The sequence below is a fragment of the Helianthus annuus genome, chromosome 9 (assembly GCF_002127325.2).
Source record: "Helianthus annuus cultivar XRQ/B chromosome 9, HanXRQr2.0-SUNRISE, whole genome shotgun sequence".
Lineage (NCBI taxonomy): Eukaryota > Viridiplantae > Streptophyta > Magnoliopsida > Asterales > Asteraceae > Helianthus > Helianthus annuus.
The window spans coordinates 128,700,464-128,721,254 of NC_035441.2; the positions used below are offsets into that span (position 1 = coordinate 128,700,464).

A 20,791-nucleotide genomic window follows, 5' to 3' on the forward strand; every position below is an offset into this window, starting at 1 on the left:
GGGCTACCACCTTTTGTTTTCTTGATTGCCATGCAATTGCACCTGAGCCTAGATGAAATATATAACCTGATGTACTCTTGCTATCATCTGTGTCACCAGCATAGTCACTATCACTATATCCTGTGAGTTTTCCTTTTCTTCCTTTCGAGTATACTATACCATGATTTAGAGTTCCTTTTATGTATCTTAATACTCTTTTTCCTGCTTCCCAGTGACTTCTTTTGGGTCTTTCCATAAAGCGACTTAATTTACTAACAGCAAATGCTATATCCGGTCTTGTGTTTGTTAGGTACATTAAGCATCCCATCAAGCTTCTATACATGTTTTGATCGAAATCTTCTTCTGGATCCTCCTTTGTTAGACGAATCCCATACTCCATAGGTGTTGATATTGGTTTGCAATTTTCCATGTTGAATTTTTTTAACAGGTTCCTTGCATACTTCTGTTGTGATAAGGATATATTCCCTTCATTATAATTGACTTCCATTCCCAAAAAGTAGTGCAATATTCCAAGGTCAGTCATTTCAAACTCCTTTTCCATAGATTCTTTCAGTTGGCGAATTTGATCTAATGAGTCACTTGCAATAATGAGGTCATCCACATATAGGCATATTATGATTCTTGTACTTGTTGAATGTTTGAAATATAATGTGTGTTCATAAACACATTTTTTATATCCTTGTGATAGAAAGTATCCATCTATTCTGCTGTACCATGCCCTCGGGGCTTGTTTTAATCCGTACAAGGCCTTTTTAAGTTGACAAACTTTGTGCTCTTCTCCCTTCTTGACGTATCCAGTTGGTTGTTCTATGTATACATTTTCAGTTAGCTTTCCATTTAGAAAGGCAGTCTTGACATCCATTTGATGCAAGTGCCACTCAAAATGAACTGCTAATGCAAGAACGAGTCTTACTGTATCAAATCTAACGACAGGAGCAAATACTTCTTGATAATCAATTCCATACTTTTGATTATACCCTTTCGCTACTAATCTTGCTTTGTATTTGCTTACATTTCCATGTTCATCGTACTTTGTTTTAAAGATCCATTTTACTCCGATGGGCTTTTGATTCTTTGGAGGTTCCACTAATGTCCATGTTTTATTTTTTATAATGGATTCCATTTCTTTGTCCATTGCGTCTTTCCACTTCTCATCCTTGCATGCTTCGTTATACGTAGTGGGGTCTGCATCAGCATACAGAACAAAGTTGGCCACTGAATTTTCAGGTATTGTTTGATTCCTTTCATACAGATCCCTCACTTGTGCATCGGTAAGTTGCTGTGTTTCCTGGTATATATCTGTGATACTTCTAGTCCTTAATTCTTCATTTTCGGACGTATATGAATATTCTCCATCGTCTGGTTCATTTTCTAGTTGTTCATCATTTGTGTTGATTAATGGATTGTTATCTTCTGGTGCAGCTGTTATGTTGTGTCCTTCCTCCTTATGATCATTCGAGTCTACATCATTTACTTGAACATATGTTCCCTGTTTGACAGGCTTCACTTCGTCCCATCTTTGACCTTCATCAAATACAACGTCTCTGCTGATGATAACCTTGCCTGTTGTTGGATTATAGAGTTTATAGGCTTTACTTTGTTCACTGTACCCAACAAGGATTGTTTTTTCTGTCTTGTCATCCAGCTTCGTACGTATCTGTTTTGGAACATGGGCATATGCAATGCATCCGAATATTCTAAGATGACTTATATTTGGCTTCCTTCCACTCCAAGATTCTTCAGGGGTTATGTTTGGAATCCTTTTTGTTACTGTCCGATTCAGTATGTAAGTTGCACATGCTACTGCCTCTGCCCATAGATTATTAGATACGTTCATCATTTTCATCATGCTTCGTCCTAGTTCCATGATTGTTCTATTTTTACGCTCGGCCACCCCATTCTGTTGGGGGGTGTAGCTTGTTGTGAGTTGATGTTGAATTCCGTTTTCTCTAAGAAACTCTTGAAATTCACTCCCACAGTATTCTCCTCCCCTATCTGTTCTTATGCATTTTATCTTTTGATCCATTTGATTTTCTACCAAACTTTTGAATGTTTTGAAATAATAGAGTGCTTCTGACTTGAGTTTTAAGAAATATACCCAAGTTTTTCTCGAAAAATCATCAATGAAGGTTATAAAATACTTATTACCTCTTATTGATGATATTTGCATAGGGCCGCATATGTCTGAATGTACAAGTTGGAGTGGTTTACTTGCATGCCATGTTGGATTCTTTGAGAATGATTTCCTCGCATGTTTTCCTAGCATACAACTTTCACATACTTTACTTTGTTGCTTTGATATCTTCGGTAAACCTTTAACTACTTCATTCATTCCCATGTCATGCAATGTGTCAAAATTTATATGTCCGTATCTTTGATGCCATAGTGCTGATAGATCCTGAGTTATCATACTGTATGCACGAGGTATCAAATCTTGACTTAAATTCAGAGGAAACATCTTGTTTCCTGTCATGTTGACTATTCCTATAGTCTCCCCTGTCCTGTCTTTGATTCTACACTCTCGATTGCTAAATTTCACCTCATATCCCTTCTGAACTAATTGTCCTACACTTAGCAAATTATGCTTAAGTCCTTCTACATAAAACACATTCGGAACCCTTTTTTCCGTTCCCTTTATTGATATGGCAACATCTCCACTTCCTAGTACCTCGAGTTTTTTATCGTCACCAGTTCTTACTTCTCTTCTCTCGGACTCATTTAGAGTGATAAATAGACTTTTATCTCCTGTCATGTGATTACTGCATCCACTGTCTAGATACCAACAGTCGTTCTTTGGTATCTCCTCTACATTGAATATCATGAACATTGTATCGTCATTCTTGTCATTCACTCCTTCTTCTTCATGCAGTAATGCATTATTTGTTCTTTCGTTTTCATCTTTTCTCTGATTGTAGAAACGTGCAGTGTGCCCTAGTTTCTGACAATTATAACATCTAATTTGACCGCTCATTCTTCCTCTCCCTCTGCCTCGTCCTCTTCCATTATTTTCATATCTGAATTGTCGAGTCCTTTCAAAATTCTGCACTTGAAATGCTTGTTCCATCGGCGCTTCATCATATTGTTTTAGACGTAGTTCATGTGATTGAAGAATACCAAGTAATTCTTCAACAGTCATGTTACTTAAATCTTTTGATTCTTCGACAGCGACAACGACCGATTCATATTTTCGTGTCAGGGTCCTTAATAATTTTTCAACTATTCGCTGTTCACTAACGTTTTCTTCATTTTGTCGTAATTGATTTACTATGACTGTTGTTCGGTTTACAAAATCTTCTATAGATTCATTTTCTTTCATGCGTAAGGCATCAAATTCTCATCTTAGGGTTTGAAGTTTTACCATTTTTACTCGTTGTTCGCCTCTGTATGTTTTATGCAGAACATTCCATGCCTCTTTGGATGTTTGACAGACTGCAATTCTTTCAAACACCATATCGCTTGCCGCCTGAAAGATGATATGCAGCGCTTTCTTATCTTTCTTAATATTCTCTTTATATGTGTTTTGATCACTTTCGGGTGCCCCAGATGCCGGTTGATTATATCCTTCTTCGACTATGATCCATAGATCTTGTGATTCTAGTAAGACTTTCATTTGTATGTGCCAATGGAAATAATTCGATCCATATAGTTTTGGAATCTGTGTTTGTATTCCACCGTTTGACGTCATGTTGCGGATCTTCTGTGTTCTTGAGACTGGTTATAGATTAGATTACTTTGTGTGAATAGGGGATGTGGATCGATGATGGCTCTGATACCACTTGTTGGAATTGATTGAAGTTTCTCTAGGGTTTTGGTTATTGAGAGAATACAGAGTAAAGATAAATATTGTTCTTATTGAATTGGTAACTTGAATTGTACGATGTTACATGATATATATACGAGGGTTATGAAACGAACTTCATAACCGTCATGACTTATAAATATTATACATAAAATATATTAACTATCTAATCTAATATAAAATCTAACTTATATTTCTTCTGCTAATAATTAGGAGGCAACAAAGCCCCTTTTGTATTCTTATATTCGAACTCCCAAAACAAGATATTCGCTCTTGTCCAAGCCCAAGCTTCACTTCTTTGTTGTTGTTCTCAAAGAACTTATCCCGATTAATCATACTTACTTTATTGATGCATATGTCCTTCGTAGCTTCATTATACACATGAATAATCTGTGTCTAACTTCAGGCGTAATATCAGCGATGAGCGTTCACCCCGCTGGGTTTCAGTCTCCTTTCCGTCATAACATGAGTACATTCTCCATCGTCGATATTAGGCTTCTGATTCCCCTAGGCATAAGGCCTTTCAAAATGTAGTCGTAAACGAAGTGTATAATATCATAAACGGGAATTTTTATGGGGCGTTATAGTTGGGCTTAGGGAAAACCGTTCAGTAGTTGGTCAAGCTTTGTTGAAGGCATAATCACGGAAAATTGATTAGCATGAAAAAGCTTGTGCTGAGAATCAATATGTCTTCATTCCCTTTGCCTTGATACTTTTGGTTCCCCTGCTCCTGAAGCTGACAATTTCGAAGACAGAGTGTATAGGGTCGTGCACAACAATTTATTCCAAGAAACCAGAGTTTTGTTTTGGTAGAATTCAATCTGCTAATCAAACGGGGTTGTGGTGTAGCTTGTTTCTCGTTTACCTGCCATTCTTGTGTAATTTTCCTATCGTTAAATGAAATCGCTCGCTTTCTAATCAACCGGAGTCGGTTGACCCAGTTTCAAACCGATTCATATCGAGCGAGCTTTTTCCGGGCTAAATCCAAGAGAGCACCATCTCCTTGTAGATAATTGAAGATTTGTCGTCGTGGCTCTTGGTTTAATCAAGAACTTGTTTTAAGTAAGAGATACTATATCAAAGGTTCAAAATTTTGGGTGTTACAAGTCTTACCATCTTACAATAGGATTCATCCTCGAATCCTGCTACGTAAAGAAAACCGTGAGCATGCTCTCAAAATACTTCAATGATTTCGTTGCATTTTCAGTTACTAAATAACTTTTAATCATAACTGCTTTCTCCTTCCTTGTAAGTTGACAACGACTACTACGATATTTTAATCTCTGTCAATCTCTTATCAATCTTGGAGTCATTAGGAGGCACCAAAGCCCCTTCCATATTCTTATGTTCAAACTCCCAAAACAAGATATTCGCTCTTCTCCAAGCCCAAGCTTCACTTCTTTGTTTTTGTTCTCAAAGAACTTATCCCGACTAATTATACTCTCTTTATTGATTCATACGTCTTTCATAACTTCATTCTGCACATGAATAATTTGTTTCTAACTTCAGGCGTCACTATCAGCGGATGGCCTTTAGTTGGCTGGGTTTCTGTCTCCTTTCCATCATAACACGGGTACATTCTACATCATCGATATTAGGCTTCTGATTCGCCTAGGCATAAGGCCTTTTCAAAAATTAGCCGTAAACAAAGTGTTTAATATCATAAACGGAAATTTTTATGGGGCGTTATAGTTGGGCTTAGGGAAAACAGTTCAGTGCTTAGTCAGGCTTTGTTGAAGGCATAATCATGGAAAAATGATTAGCATGAAAAAGCTTGTGCTGAGAATCAATATGTCTTCGTTCCCTTTGCCTTTGATACTTTTAGTTTCCTTGCTCCTGAAGCTGTCGGTTTCCAAAACAGAGAGTGTAGAGGGTCGTGCACAACAATTTCTCGATGCCACAAAACTAGAGTTTTGTTTTGGTAGAACTGGATCTGCTAATCAAAAGAGGGTTGCAGCGCAATTTGTTGCCCGTTTATCTGTCATTCTTACGTAATTTTCCTATCATTAAATGAAATCGCTCGCTTTCTAACAGACCGGAGTCATGTCGACCCAATTTCAAATCGATTCATATCAAGCGAGCTTTTTCCAAGCTAAATTTTAGCGAGCTTTGAGCTACGAGCTTTTTGAACAACCATAGATTCAATTGAAAGAAGTTGGAGTCGATGACAATATTATGAAATTGGTGGAACTGTAAGTAGACCAATCGAACCACAGTTGTGTTATTTTGATCCAAAGTGCTTCTTTATGTGGGTTGGCTTATTAATTGCACGCCAACTGTTCAATAAAACTTGTGGCTAACCGACACATCAAACTTGATATACATAACGAAAGTTGTTTGTTTGATGTATTACATCTTCTGTTATGACGTCTTCTGTTATCTCTATTAATTGTGGTGGTAAAGTATTTGTGGTAACATACATTTCTTGCATATTAAAAGCTTCCAATATTTTGCACCAGTATAATGACACCTTATTAGTGTATGACGATTTTTGCTTGCAACAATAAAGATTGGCTCAACAGATTGAAACATAGTTTATATGCATGCCATGTTTACCATTTGGTTATAGCTTGTATAATAGGGAAAATCTGATACACGAGGTTGCCACATGTACCATCCAGGGGGTGTCATGCCAACTTGGGCTTGATGTATGTATCCTTACCTTGCATTTCTGCAAGAGATTGTTTCCACGACTCGAACTCATGATCTCTAGGTCACATGGCAGCAACCTTACCATTGCTCCAAGGTTCGCCCCTTGGTTGTGGCTTGTATATGATGTACAATTACCTATAGAAAATATAGAAGATATGTTGTACTATTATGTTCTAGAAGACAATTTTGAAGAATCTTCTATCTTACCATGCATCATAAAATAACCTCTTACACCTTGTGGAGATTGTAATGTTATTATCTTGATGTTGCATGCCTGACATATATTCCATTGTTCATTCTCAGCACTACCAATATCGTCTCTCTTTCCGTTTCTCTATTTCATGGTTAGTATGTTCAGTTATGTACTTACTTTGTTTCCCATTCTCCATATTTTGACATTTGGACTTCTTTATTTTGATTATATTGTAGATTAGGGATTTCAATATTGCAGAGACAGAGGAAGACATTAGTTACTACGCAGGCTTTGTAGGTAAGCCAATTTTGCCCACTATGGGGGTGTTTAGATATGCGCTCTCAAAGCGATTATGTGATATTTTGTACCTAGAATCAGATGATCAGTTGTAAACAAGCTATCTTTTAGGAATGAATAATGGTGTTGGTTGATCATCCACTGATAGCATCTCATATGATACTCCACTTTTTGAAGGGGCGGCATACATGGTTGGAAGGGCTCTAACATCTGTCTTTTGGGGGCTGTGTGCTGATCGATATGGTCGAAAACCAGTTATTCTTATAGGAACTTCAACTGTGTTCGTAACTACTCCAATAGTTTTTTTGCCCATGGTGCTTCATAAATCATTTGAATGTATTGTTCTCTTAAAGCTGGTAACTTTTATCCTCTTCAGGGTTATTTTCAACACGCTTTTCGGTTTTAGTGTCAATTATTGGATGGCTATCATTACAAGGTTTCTTCTTGGCTTTTTAAATGGACTACTTGGACCTATAAAGGTAATCCTTATCTTACATCTCATACTACGACTAGAAGATGATTTGTAGATTTTGTTTATTAATTTTCCTTCTCTGCTGATTCATTTCCTATAAACAGGCATATGCTTGTGAACTTTTCAGGGAGGAACATCAAGCTATAGGATTGTCATCTGTAAAGCCTTCAGGCCATTGACTTTTCTATAATTCCCTATGACTTCAACTTCAAGTTGCTTCATTTTTAGATAGTCAATATTGTTTATAATATTCCATTAGTATTTTTCGCATTGTTTTCTTACCTGAAAGTTTACAAACTGAATGATCTAATTCAGGTTAGTTCTTCATGGGGGATAGGACTAGTCATTGGCCCAGCTTTGGGAGGTTTCCTTGCACAGGTTTATACCTCAAATTTTATTTCATATGCTATATTGCTTTGTGTGTGTGTGTGTGTGTGTGTGTGTGTGTGTGTGTGTGTGTCTAGATATATATGTATACACACACATCCAATGTGCAGATAGCATCTAACTACTGATCACTTAAGAGTATAAAAATATTTTCAAATTCGCTAATGCTATGAGTATCTTGCAAATTATTAAATAAAAAATGATGCAAGTTGAATAATATTATCAGAAAATAACCATCTTAAATTGATATGAATGCACTAGTGGTGATGTTGATTGGGAAAAAAAGTTTGAATTACTACTTTACAAATCGAATCTTTACTATATCATTTCGATTTGTGCTTCTTTTGAAATCAAGCCTGCAGAGAAATTTCCAAGTCTGGTATCTTCAGATTCTCTATTTGGGAGGTAGTGTTAACCTATTTGTTAACTTCTTTTTAGCTGAAAATATTCTATTTGATATAGTTATGCAAATTCAACAAAGTGCAATTGTGACATGTGATGCAGATTTCCGTACTTACTGCCTTGCCTTTGCATCTCTATTTTCGCACTTGTTGTTACCATTGGTGCAATTTGGCTTCCGGTACAGTTAATTAACATTTTGTTAATATTTTCATTAGTTTGCTTCTTCACAACATATCCATTCAAAATTTTGAACCAAATCTACTTTTTAAGTTTCCATTTAATAGTGAAGCCACCTCTCCAATACAATCAGGAAAAGTAAGAAAAATTTATGAGATGTTAATAAAAATTAGAAATGATGGTGATCTAAAGACATATTTGAGGTTAATTTTAGATTGTTTTAGTAAAAAAGAATGAGTGTTTGACTCTGAGCTGTAACTAATGCGCGGATAACCATCAGGTTAACCAAAAACTAAATTATAACATATCATAAGAATATTGTTTGATTTCATGCTCTTAACATGAACCTGTTTTATAGAATGATAGGGACCGATTCGAGATGGTCAATCTCCCAACAGATTTAGCCTTTTTTAGTAGGCAAACACTCCCAAGAAATAAAGTAAAGAACAAGACATTTTTTTATATCAATTTTCTTCTTACTTCCATTAATGATACGAATCCCTTTTTAAAGGCTTACAAAACAAAGAAACAATCAAATAACTAACCTAAACATGGCCCACTAACCCACTACTTTAATTTAACTAACAATTAGGAAACATGGAAGAAATGCAAATATGCAATAGCAAATATGAGAACGTGCAGATGTATGTATGCATGCTAAAATAAAGGATGTGGTGTTGAAATGGATCTTCACGGGTCGGCTTGCGGTTCGGGTCGTATCAACTCCTCGCCCCTTCAAATCGTCCTTGTCCTCAAGGACATAATGGTTTCTCCATGGTGGCCGCCACTCACGTCTTCCGGTGGCATTTGGCTTAGTCGCGACGTAGCGCTCTAGTGGTCGCCATGGCGGGCGCCACTCACGTCGTTGCCGGGCTTCATCCTCGAAACGTCTGCATGGAACATTTTTGGAGACCAAAAAAGTGCTTGATATTTGTTGGCCACTTGATCGAAGGAAACAAGTTTCTTGCTGGTTGTTGTTGGAGACCAAAGTACATGCAAGTAAGGAAGGCCCATGCAGGTTTGAAACAATAGACTTATAATGAGGAACAAACACATTTGCAACGGTGTAGAGTGGTGGCGATGGTGGCGGTTTATTTTCCGACTTCAAGGTGTGGCACAACGTTTCAGTTAGTAGTGTTGGTGGCGGTGGTGTAGATGGTTTCAAGTATGGGTTTGGAGCAGGTAAAACGGGAGTGGGATTTTGGTTGTGTGGCGGTGTCGGTGGTGATGGTCGAGCGAGGAGTGGAGGTGGAGATGGTGGTCGAGCGGGCAATGGAGGTGGAGGTTCTAGGCCGAGTCGGGCGCAAAAAAGCGAGAGTTGTTGTTGTTGTACCGCTAGAAAACTCCACATGGTGTCAAGCATTGACATGGTATGCGAGGCTTGTTGGGCGGCAACAGCTTCTTGTTGGGTCACTAGTCGGCCGACCATGTCAACTAAGGTCGTGATGCCTTCTTCGAAGCTTGTACGAGGAGGCATGATGATCGAGAATGAAAGCACCAAATGATAGGGACCGATTCGAGATGGTCAATCTCCCAACAGATTTAGCCTTTTTTAGTAGGCAAACACTCCCAAGAAATAAAGTAAAGAACAAGACATTTTTTTATATCAATTTTCTTCTTACTTCCATTAATGATACGAATCCCTTTTTAAAGGCTTACAAAACAAAGAAACAATCAAATAACTAACCTAAACATGGCCCACTAACCCACTACTTTAATTTAACTAACAATTAGGAAACATGGAAGAAATGCAAATATGCAATAGCAAATATGAGAACGTGCAGATGTATGTATGCATGCTAAAATAAAGGATGTGGTGTTGAAATGGATCTTCACGGGTCGGCTTGCGGTTCGGGTCGTATCATAGAATTTATGAAAATCTACAGGAAACGCTACACTTTCACAAAAATAATGAGTTGGAGGCTGCTTCGTATGTACATGATGCTGAGGAAAAAACAAATGAGAAAAAAGATTCTACTTTTTTAAGCCTCCTCAAAAACTGGCCTTTAATGTCTTCTATCATTGTCTATGGCATTTTCTCTTTCCATGACATGGCTTACTCAGAGGTAGATTATAACATCTAATCATTTAGTGTCAAATTCAGACTTCCAACATATATCATCCTTTTCACAAATGAGCAATTACTACAATTCTTTCAAAGTATAGGGTCATTTTTGCAAAAACTATAGTTTTTGTTGCTGATAGATATTCAAGTACTATGGCTTAAAAATTGATCACTCTACAAACTAAGAGTTCATTCATTACTAGAAAAGCCCATTTTCCTAAGCAAGTTTTGGTCTTTTTTAGGAAACGACTGTTTCTTACCAATTTTCTAACCAAAATTTTTCCGACGGAATTTGGTTTACTAGGAAATTTTTGTAGGAAATGAAGCCTGTTCTAGTAGTGATTACAAATGTCTGTGTTAGTGCATTTTAGTTTGTCTGTTGCGGTACGAATAGGCTTAGTGTAGTCGTGTGTGTTGAATTATGTAAATATAAGCAAATGACTAGGCTGATTGTTTAAATTCAGGCTCAATGTTTAGGGTGATTAGCTTGCATGTTTAGACCACCCTATATAAGCCTGATCCTTTGCATTGTTTTAGAACCTTTAGGTTCATCATTTGATTCATTGATTGTCAGATCTTTCTAGAGAGAGAAAGAGAGAGTGAGTGTAGTTTGAGAGGAGATCATAAGAGGTGATCTCCTAAAGTGTGATGTAAACTCTTTCCGTGTAATCGATCTGTGTCGGTTCATTCTATTAAAATGTGATTAATCCTCCTATGCACGTGTCTTCTAGAAGGTTTGAGGATCATGCACGTTGGCTTTGAAGTTTTCTTATTCAGTTTTCTGTTTTGAATATGTCTAAGTTGTTAGGGAGTCCGAGTCTTTTGTTTCTAGCCGTTTATGCATTCTAGCCGTTGTATGCTGTCCTATATAATGGCAGCTCTTTGTTCTTGTTTTTCATTCACTGCAACAATAATAAAAAGCCTGAGTTGATCCTCATTGTTTGAAGTTTCGTGAGAATATTATAAGTTCTAATACCAACAGTGGTATCAGAGCTAGAGTGTAATCCTTCCCTGTTTAAACCCTTTCTGCAAATCAGATCTGTTATGGCTGAACAAACAAGTACGTTACCCACTGCTCCTACTCCAATCCCTGTCTTCAAGGGAGAAGGGTATGAACACTGGAGTATCCGTATGAAAACAATTCTGAAGTCAAGAGATCTATGGGATATGGTTGAACAAGGTGTGAATGAAGCTGAAACAGATGCAGGCAAACTCAAGAATGCAAAGAAGAGAGATGCTCATGCTATGGCGATAATTCAACAAGGTGTGCATGATCAACTGTTTTCCAGAATTGTTGCTGCTGAATCATCAAAAGAAAGTTGGGAAATCTTGAAAATGGAGTATCAAGGAGATACACAAGTAAAAGCTATAAAACTTCAGGGTCTAAGAAGAGAATTCGAAAATCTTGCCATGAAAGAAGGAGAAACTGTTGGAGAATATTTCTCCAGGGTTATGGGAATTGTGAGTCAAAAAAGAGCATATGGTGAAGTTGTAACGGATCAGGCTATTGTTGAGAAAATATTGCGTAGTCTTACCCCTAGGTTTGACTATATTGTGCCGTCCATTGAAGTCTCGTTTGATCTCACCAAACTTACACCAGTAAAACTTATGGGATCTCTACAATCCCAGGAAGAGAGGCTCAACAGTAGATCCACAGAAAAAACAGGAAAAAGTGAAGATCATGCTTTACAGGTGATCCAAGAAAGCAATCAGCCAACAAACACATGAGGTAGAGGTCGTGGAGGCTTCAGGGGCCGTGGAAGGGGCAGAACACTTGATAGAAGCAAAGTGCCTCAATGCTATACTTGCAAGAAGTATGGCCACTTTTCAAAAGACTGCTGGTATAATGATGAAGCACAAGTGAATGTTGCAGCAGAAAGTGATGAACAAGGAGACAAAAATGAAGAACAATATTTGTTTATGGCTTACACATCTCATTGTGAAACTCCTTTTGCTCTCATGACAAAAACAACTCCTGTCAATGAGATAAACAACCTGTGGTTCATTGACTCAGGTTGTTCAAATCATATGACAGGGTCAAGAACCAGTTTCACTGAGCTAGATGAGTCATTCAAGCTTGAAGTGCAGTTGGGAAACAAAAAGATTCTTGCAATTGAAGGAAAAGGGGTAGTTCGGATTAATACTGGTCCTGGCAGGTTCAAGCTTTTGAGTGATGTCTACTATGCTCCAACTCTAGGGTATAATCTCTTGAGTGTTGGGCAACTCATGCGAAAGGGATACTCACTTTTGTTTGAAGATGGCATGTGCAATATTAGAAGTCGTGGTGTGAATCTTATGCAGATCCCGGTGTCAAACAACAATATGTTTGTCCTTGATGCTACAAAATCAGGTAACTGCACTCCTAGTGATACCTCAGTTATTCAGTTATGGCACAAGAGATATGCACATGTTAACTTTAGAGATTTGAAGAATTTATATGATAAGCAAATGGTTGTTGGCATGCCAAAAATAAAAGGGGTAGAGATATGTGAAGGGTGTATCCTGGGTAAACAGATTAGACTTCCATTTAAAGCTCATTCATGGAGGGCTACAAAAAGGCTGGAACTTGTGCATGCAGATCTTTGCGGACCCATGCAGGTACAAAGTCTAGGGGGTAGTTTGTACTATCTACTGCTTATAGATGATGTATCTAGAATGTGTTGGGTTTATTTCATTACAAAGAAGTCCGATGCTTTTGAAAGGTTTAAAGTGTTCAAGGCCCTAGTTGAAAAACAAAGTGAATGTGATATTAAGGTATTGAGAACAGATAGAGGAGGAGAGTTCTGTTCAAAGGAGTTCAATTCGTTTTGTGAAATGCATGGGATTCGAAGAGAATTAACGGAACCCCACACTCCTCAACACAATGGTGTTGTGGAGAGAAAAAATAGAACAATCATGGGGATGACAAGAAGTATGTTGAAGGAAAGGAAGTTACCAAACTATCTGTGGGCTGAAGCTGTAGCTACTGCTGTCTATGTCATCAACCGATCCCCTACATCTGCTGTCCAAGACAAAACTCCGTATCAAGTGTGGTTTGATGAAAAGCCTGATGTCTCAACTCTGAAAGTGTTCGGGAGTATTGCATATGGTCATGTGTTTGCTCATGGTAGGAGAAAACTAGATGACAGGTCTAACAAGATGATCTTCCTCGGTTATTCTTCAAATGGCAATGGGTATAGATTGTTCAATCCCATCACAAAGAAGTTTGAAACTCGAAGAAGTGGAGACACAACGGTTATTGAGGATGCAGCTTGGGATTGGCAAGAAGTGCACAAGTCAGAGAAACAAGTGTATGAAAGGATGTATGCTGATCCATTTCCTGTAGAAGAGGAAGTTCAGAATGTGGCTGATAACACAGAGAATCCAGCAAGTCCTTCATTTAATCAGGAAGAGCCCACATCTCCAGATGTATCTAATCAAGCTGAGCTCAGTGCTGGGTCAAGTTCAAGTTCCTCTGCTCCTCTCCGGGTTAGATCGATGACTGATTTGTATGCTAACACGGAGGAGATGATACCAACTGAATACTCAAGTTGTCAGTTTGCTCTAAACATATCAGATCCCACATGTTTTAATGAGGCAGTTCAAAAGAAGGAATGGGTACTTGCAATGGAAGAAGAGTTGTCTGCCATTAACCGAAATGGAACTTGGAAGCTGGTCTCCTTGCCTACTGGGAAGAATTTAGTTGGTTTAAAGTGGTTATTCAAAACAAAGGTTGGTCCGGATGGTCAGATAATCAAGCACAAAGCCAGACTTGTGGCTAAGGGCTACTCTCAGAAATATGGCATAGACTTTGAAGAAACCTTTGCTCCAGTAGCAAGGTTTGAAACTATAAGAATGGTGCTTGCTGTTGCTGCTCATAGAGGTTGGATGGTGCATCAACTTGACGTAAAGTCAGCATTCCTCAATGGAGAACTAGCTGAAGAAATCTATGTAGAGCAGCCAGAGGGGTTTCAAGTTAAAGGAAAAGAAGATAAGGTTTACAGGTTGCATAAGGCTCTATATGGCCTAAAACAGGCTCCTAGAGCCTGGTATGGTAAGATTGACAGCTATTTTGCAAGAACCGGATACACTCGAAGTCTCAATGAGCCAACTCTGTATGTCAAGCACGACTCAGGTAACTTCATCTATGTATGCTTATATGTGGATGATATTATCTGTACAAGTTCAAGTGATGTTCTGATTGCTGAGTTCAAAGAAGGAATGAAGAAAGTTTTTGAGATGACTGATCTGGGGTTGTTGAAATATTTTTTGGGATTAGAAGTCAAGCAATGTGATCAAGGTATCTTTGTTTCTCAAGAAAAATATGCCAGAAATTTGTTGATAAAATTCGGCATGAGTGATTGCAAGCTGGAAGATATTCCAATGTGTCCTAATGAAAAGTACAAGATTGAAGATGGTGAAGATAGAGTCAATGAAACCAAGTACAGAAGCCTTGTAGGTGGTCTGATCTACTTAACTCACACACGTCCGGAACTTGCTTATGCAGTGGGTGTGTTATCAAGGTTCATGCAGTCTCCATCAAAAAATCATGCAGGTGCAGCTAGAAGGGTTCTTAGATACATAGCGGCGACTGTTGCTTATGGAATATGGTACAAGAAAACAGACAAGATTGAGTTAGTGGGATTTGCAGATAGTGATTGGGGAGCTTGTCTTGATGACAGGAAGAGTCTCAGTGCTTATGTATTTACCTTAGGAAATGGTGCAGTGTCCTGGTGCTCAAAAAAGCAAAATACGGTGGCTTTATCCAGTACTGAGGCTGAATATATATCAGCTACTGGTGCTACTTGTCAAGGCATATGGATTAGAAGGATGTTGGAAGATCTGGGTATCAAACAAGAGCATGCAACTTCAATCTATTGTGACAATCAATCGGCTATAAATTTGTCAAAAAATCCAGTCATGCATAGTAGATCAAAGCATATTGATCTAAGGTATCATTTCATTAGAGATATGGTGAATCAAGAGAAAGTAGCTCTCAAGTTTTGCAACACAGAAGAACAAGTGGCAGACTGCTTCACTAAAGCATTGGCAAGAGAGAAATTTGTGATGTTTCGCTATCAACTGGGAGTGCAGGAGTATCAATCAAGGGGGGGTATTAAAATGTGATTAATCCTCCTATGCACGTGTCTTCTAGAAGGTTTGAGGATCATGCACGTTGGCTTTGAAGTTTTCTTATTCAGTTTTCTGTTTTGAATATGTCTAAGTTGTTAGGGAGTCCGAGTCTTTTGTTTCTAGCCGTTTATGCATTCTAGCCGTTGTATGCTGTCCTATATAATGGCAGCTCTTTGTTCTTGTTTTTCATTCACTGCAACAATAATAAAAAGCCTGAGTTGATCCTCATTGTTTGAAGTTTCGTGAGAATATTATAAGTTCTAATACCAACACATTCGTTTAACGTGTATTTACCGAATTTGTTGTTTACTTTATCAAATACAATCGATTCGAATCATGCACTCTAAGTCTGAATATTATTATTCACACATTTTGCCATGCATTAATTAGAACTGTGGTTCTACTATTCATTCATATAAATTTCACCCATCATAACTTCAGATTTTCTCATTATGGGCTATGAGCCCTAAGAGTTTGGGGGGACTCGGTTATACTACTGTGGATGTTGGCACAATCCTATCTATTTCAGGTGAGAACCTTGGAGTTGGACAAAACAAACTGCAAGACTTGATATGTGAAGGGGTTGGGGGGGATTTAACTAGTGATTTTATACTAAATTTTTAGAACCCCTATGTGATGAACTAGAGAATTTTGGTCCCCAGAGATCATTAATCAACCAACAATCAAGAACCAAATTAAATAACAAAGGTGGATGAACCCTAAACCAAAAACTTGAACATAACTGAACAAAACACATGTTAACTGATTTTGGACCACAAGCTGGGGTTATTGATATTTGAAACCATCATAAGTTGACTTGTCAGTGCAACTCAATCATTATTTTTCCGAAAAAGGCCAAACAAAATACCTTAGTTTGCAATAATGAGCAATTTTGGGCAAAATTTGAAATCATAAATGTAACTAAATAAACATATTTTTGACACTTCTCTAGGGGCGGGACTTCTCCTTTTCCAAACCACATTATATCCAGTTGTAGAGAGGATGTTTGGGCCAATAATGATAATTCGCATATCGGGAGTAAGCAAATCTTCCTTTTGACTCATTATTTGTCTTCCCTTTGACTTTAGAAGTCAAACTCTTGCTTAGCAATTGTAATTATCATTTGCTTTTCGGTTAACACAACTGTTTCTCGCGTAGATTTTGTCTATACCTCTACTCACAAGTTATTCATACATAGCGATGCTATCTGGCTTCATGCTATCCTTTACATTAAATTGTGCATCAGTCGTAAGGAACGTTTTATCGGTGAGTTTTTTAGTGACTTAATATTATTGGTTTTATATAATTTACTTGATTTACTGCCATTTGTTATTTCATTAAAGATATGAACACATCAATGGTGCTTGGTAAGATTATGAAGTACTCACTTTTGATCCCAGGAACACGTAGACGTGGTAATTTCAACCATTTAATCTCAAAATGTGTTGAATGTTTCACGTACTTTATGTTATTATACTTGTTTCAAATTTGCATTTTAGAAATGAATTTACATCGAGATAGATAGATAGATTTTTAAAAACTACGTCCATAGATCTCGGGGTCATAATATTACTATGCTTGTTGAATTGAATTATATTTTGTTTAAACAGGTCAAATTTGTAGAGCTTAAAAAGTTTATTAAAAAAAGAAACCGGTGGTTCTCAGGGTCATAACATTACTATTCTTGTTGAATTGAATTATATTTTATATAAACAGGTCAAATCTGTATACCTTAAAAAGTTTATTAAAAAAAAGAAACCGGTCAACCACATGAACTTTGATTTAACAGGTCACAAATTACTATGACAATTTCTGTAATCATGTGTAATGTTTTATATATTTATGGATTTCAAAAATGGTTATAACCAAATTGTTTAAGCTTGTATATGTGACTGTAAGGTTGTAGGGTTGAATTATCAAAAGGTAGATCACATGGATCAATATTACAAAATTAAAATATTTGAAATTATTCGTCTTATAACATGATATAGTTTCTCTTGAACCAGCTGTCCATGATAACTGGGACCTGCATGCTGCAAAATAAAGCTGTGGTAATATTTATAGTTTCTAAAGTTTTTATTTCATCTTTAAACATTGTTCAAGCATATAGATTAACTTTTATATTAAGACAATTGTACATGGATGACAGGAACAACGCCAAAGAGGTGCAGCCAATGGTATTGCCATGACTTGGATGTCAATATGTAAAGCAATTGGTCCTGCATGTGGTGGAGCACTGTGAGTACTTAGGTTTTTTTCATATATCATTTTTAATTTTAATGTCACATCCAGTGGCGGAGCTTGACCAAAAGTTTCGAGGGGGCGTAAAGTGATGGGACCCAAATTTTTTTTCCTATCGTTATGTACTTATGTTTCAGGTCGGGTCGGCTATCGATTCGGGTTAAGTCAAATAATAATAGTTCCAAATAAAACTAAAAAATTTCATTCATTCAAAGGACCCATTCTTAAACATAAAAATTTGTGATTAAGTTTATTGTGTGGTGGGTAACCTAGAGTTAAACAAATAAGAGTTAAAATATATTTACAAAACTACCCATCACTTATATACAAAGTTGTAACATATTTTACTTTAATTTATATATTGTATAAATATTTAGCAAAAATAATTGGGGGGAGGCGATCCTATATAATTTTTAAAATTTCCGGACGAAAAATCGGAACCTATACACTTCTAACTGAAATATTGGGGTGGGCGGGTGCACCCCTGGGCATCAACAAACCTTCGCCTCTGGTCACATCACATGTAATTTCATTTCTATCTTTTTATGCAGTTTATCATGGTCTCAGAAGAGACTTAATGCAACATTTCTTCCAGGTACAAGCTTTCACTTGATTGTTTAAGCTAATATATCCGAACTAAAAAGGAAACGGGTCAAATATGTCAATACAATGTAGTTGTTAATTATATTATACACATTCATAATTATTAAATAAAAATGAATATTTCAAACATGTTTTTGTGGTTCTGTAAAACCCAGCCCCGCCTGACCCGCATTACAAATACTGGTCTGAACCCATTGTGAACCGTTAACCAGCCCATTCGACCCCCCCCCCCCCCCCCCCAATTTGCCATCCCTAAGTATATGCACAGTAAACCTCTTTATTTACAACTTGTAAGAGAATGTTTATGAAAAATCCCTTCAAATAACAGTAAGATTTACGGGTTTGTTTAACTGCAGGCGACAAAATGATATTTTTCCTCTTGAATCTGATAGAAGGAATTGGCATTCTATTGACGTTCAAACCGTTTTTGGTTACAAACCATTACTAGTTGGGAGGACTTGAGTCACTCGACCCGCGGCACCAGCTATGATTCTATTGTGTTTGTGTGATAAACTGTAGTCAGTCAGTTGGTCGGTCAGGTCAGTCGCAATACATTCATATGCAGCTTTGTCGATATAAGTTGTAACATTAAAAGGACCTTAACATTAAAAGGACCTTTAGCTTATTTTTTGCATTAATTTTGTTTAGGTTTTGGATATCATGTGTTTGTAAGGGTTAAATAAAAGTTTCTTTGTATTGTATTGTATTGAAATGCTTATCGTCTTTTTAATCACCATAGTTGGATAATTATGTTAAATGTTATTGTTTTTCTGGCTCTTATGTGGTATACTATTTATTTGTGTCAACGGTGGCTGATTATCGCTCGAAATTTGAGGTGATTTCAATCAAATATATAAATACTAAAAACCCATAATACTATGATCATTGTTATGAAATAGATAAAACAAATTAACAAAAATAGTATAGCAAAAATGATCAAATTATCGAACCTACTTGGTAAGCGAACAGTGTGGTTCTTCATCTACGTTCACATCTTTTTCACCCACATTATCGTCACTCAAGTTAGAACTAGAATTTTGAGTTTCTTTTGAAAAAAACTTGTGTATTCGGTTTTGTTTTACTTTGTCCGCCTTTCTTTTCTCTTCCTCTAGCTTCCTCTTCTTACGTTTTTGATGGCCGGATAGGTGTTTGTATTTAGGAACGGGAGACATAATTTCTAAATATTAACCAAAAACATTCATTCAATCACATCAATCACATGAAGTATTATAGTATATGAAATCAGAATCACACATATTAAGATTTCCACATATTATTATATTATGAAATCAAAAAGTATTATATTATGAAATCAAAAAGGTATGACATCAAAAAACATATGAAATCAAAATGACAAAAACATATGATCGACGTTTTGTTTCTGGTTTCCCTCGTCCCAATTCCATGTGAGATATACTAAACTGCATGCGATAGTGTGACGTTTTGTTTCCTTTCCCTGATCTAGCAGGTCCTTATTTTTGTTTGAACTAGTCACTTGGGCTTGTTAATTGGGCCGTTTTTTTATACTTTTAAGCAGGCCCTTAGTTAGAAAACTTTGGGTCTTTTAGCAGGCCCTTATTTATACAAACATTCAGGATTTTTTTAAATATATATATATAGGGCACCGCTAAAATGAAAACCACCTCCAGTTGTAAGAACTGCGTGAACCACTTTCTAGCCATTAGATCAAGATGATGAATGGATAAGATTAAAAGTATTAAAAAATAATATTAAGTATTTTTTGTCTTATTATGTCTTTAATATTTTAATTGAAAAGGGTATTTAAGTAAAATTACTTTTTTTGTCTTTTTATATATATTATATTTAATTGTCTTTTTGTCCTATTCATTAATTACTTTTAATTACTTTTATTTTTTAAACATAATTTCTTTATTAAAAACATTTTTAAATTCAGATTTTTTTAAAAGATTTTTATACTTTTTACAATTTACGTTTTATGTTTTTCTGACGCACCGATTTTTTAACGCGCCGTTTTTTAACGCCGTTTTTCACGCGCCGTTTTTACGCGTCGTTTTACACGCGCCGTTTTTTAAAGGCGTCGTTTTTCTCAATCGGCGTTTTTTTAACACGCCGTTTTAACGCCGTTTTTTACGCGCCGTTTTTTTAAGTCGTCGTTTTTCTCAGTCGGCGTTTTTTTAACGCGCGGTTTTTTACACGTTTTTTACGCGCCGTTTTTTTCCACGTTTTTTAACGCGCCAAATTTTTTACACGCTTTTTACACGCCGTTTTAACGCCCCGTTTTTCCGAAGTTTTTTAATGCGCGTTTTTTTGAAGTTTTTTAACGCGCGGTTTTTCCGAAGTTTTTTAACGCGCCGTTTTTTTACGCGTTTTTTACGCGTCGTTTTTTCAAGCGTCGTTTTTTCAAAACGC

The 20,791-nt window shown here is 36.8% G+C and overlaps 1 protein-coding gene across 1 annotated transcript in view; it reads left to right on the forward strand.

Annotated features, from left to right (window-relative positions):
- Nucleotides 1-19,062, forward strand: part of LOC110937110 (protein ZINC INDUCED FACILITATOR-LIKE 1) — a 47,674-nt gene extending 28,612 nt beyond the window's left edge. Inside the window, exons 2-17 of the mRNA XM_022179521.2 lie at nt 6,755-6,795; nt 6,881-6,941; nt 7,119-7,221; nt 7,318-7,420; nt 7,518-7,571; nt 7,729-7,791; nt 8,156-8,205; nt 8,305-8,380; nt 10,266-10,445; nt 15,998-16,085; nt 16,509-16,594; nt 16,715-16,822; nt 17,563-17,607; nt 17,706-17,794; nt 18,349-18,392; nt 18,757-19,062. Of these exons, the coding sequence (XP_022035213.1) occupies nt 6,755-6,795; nt 6,881-6,941; nt 7,119-7,221; nt 7,318-7,420; nt 7,518-7,571; nt 7,729-7,791; nt 8,156-8,205; nt 8,305-8,380; nt 10,266-10,445; nt 15,998-16,085; nt 16,509-16,594; nt 16,715-16,822; nt 17,563-17,607; nt 17,706-17,794; nt 18,349-18,392; nt 18,757-18,848 (1,283 nt within the window). The 3' untranslated portion in view covers nt 18,849-19,062. The remainder of the gene's footprint in view (nt 1-6,754; nt 6,796-6,880; nt 6,942-7,118; nt 7,222-7,317; nt 7,421-7,517; nt 7,572-7,728; nt 7,792-8,155; nt 8,206-8,304; nt 8,381-10,265; nt 10,446-15,997; nt 16,086-16,508; nt 16,595-16,714; nt 16,823-17,562; nt 17,608-17,705; nt 17,795-18,348; nt 18,393-18,756) is intronic.
- The last annotated feature ends 1,729 nt before the right edge of the window (nt 19,063-20,791 follow it).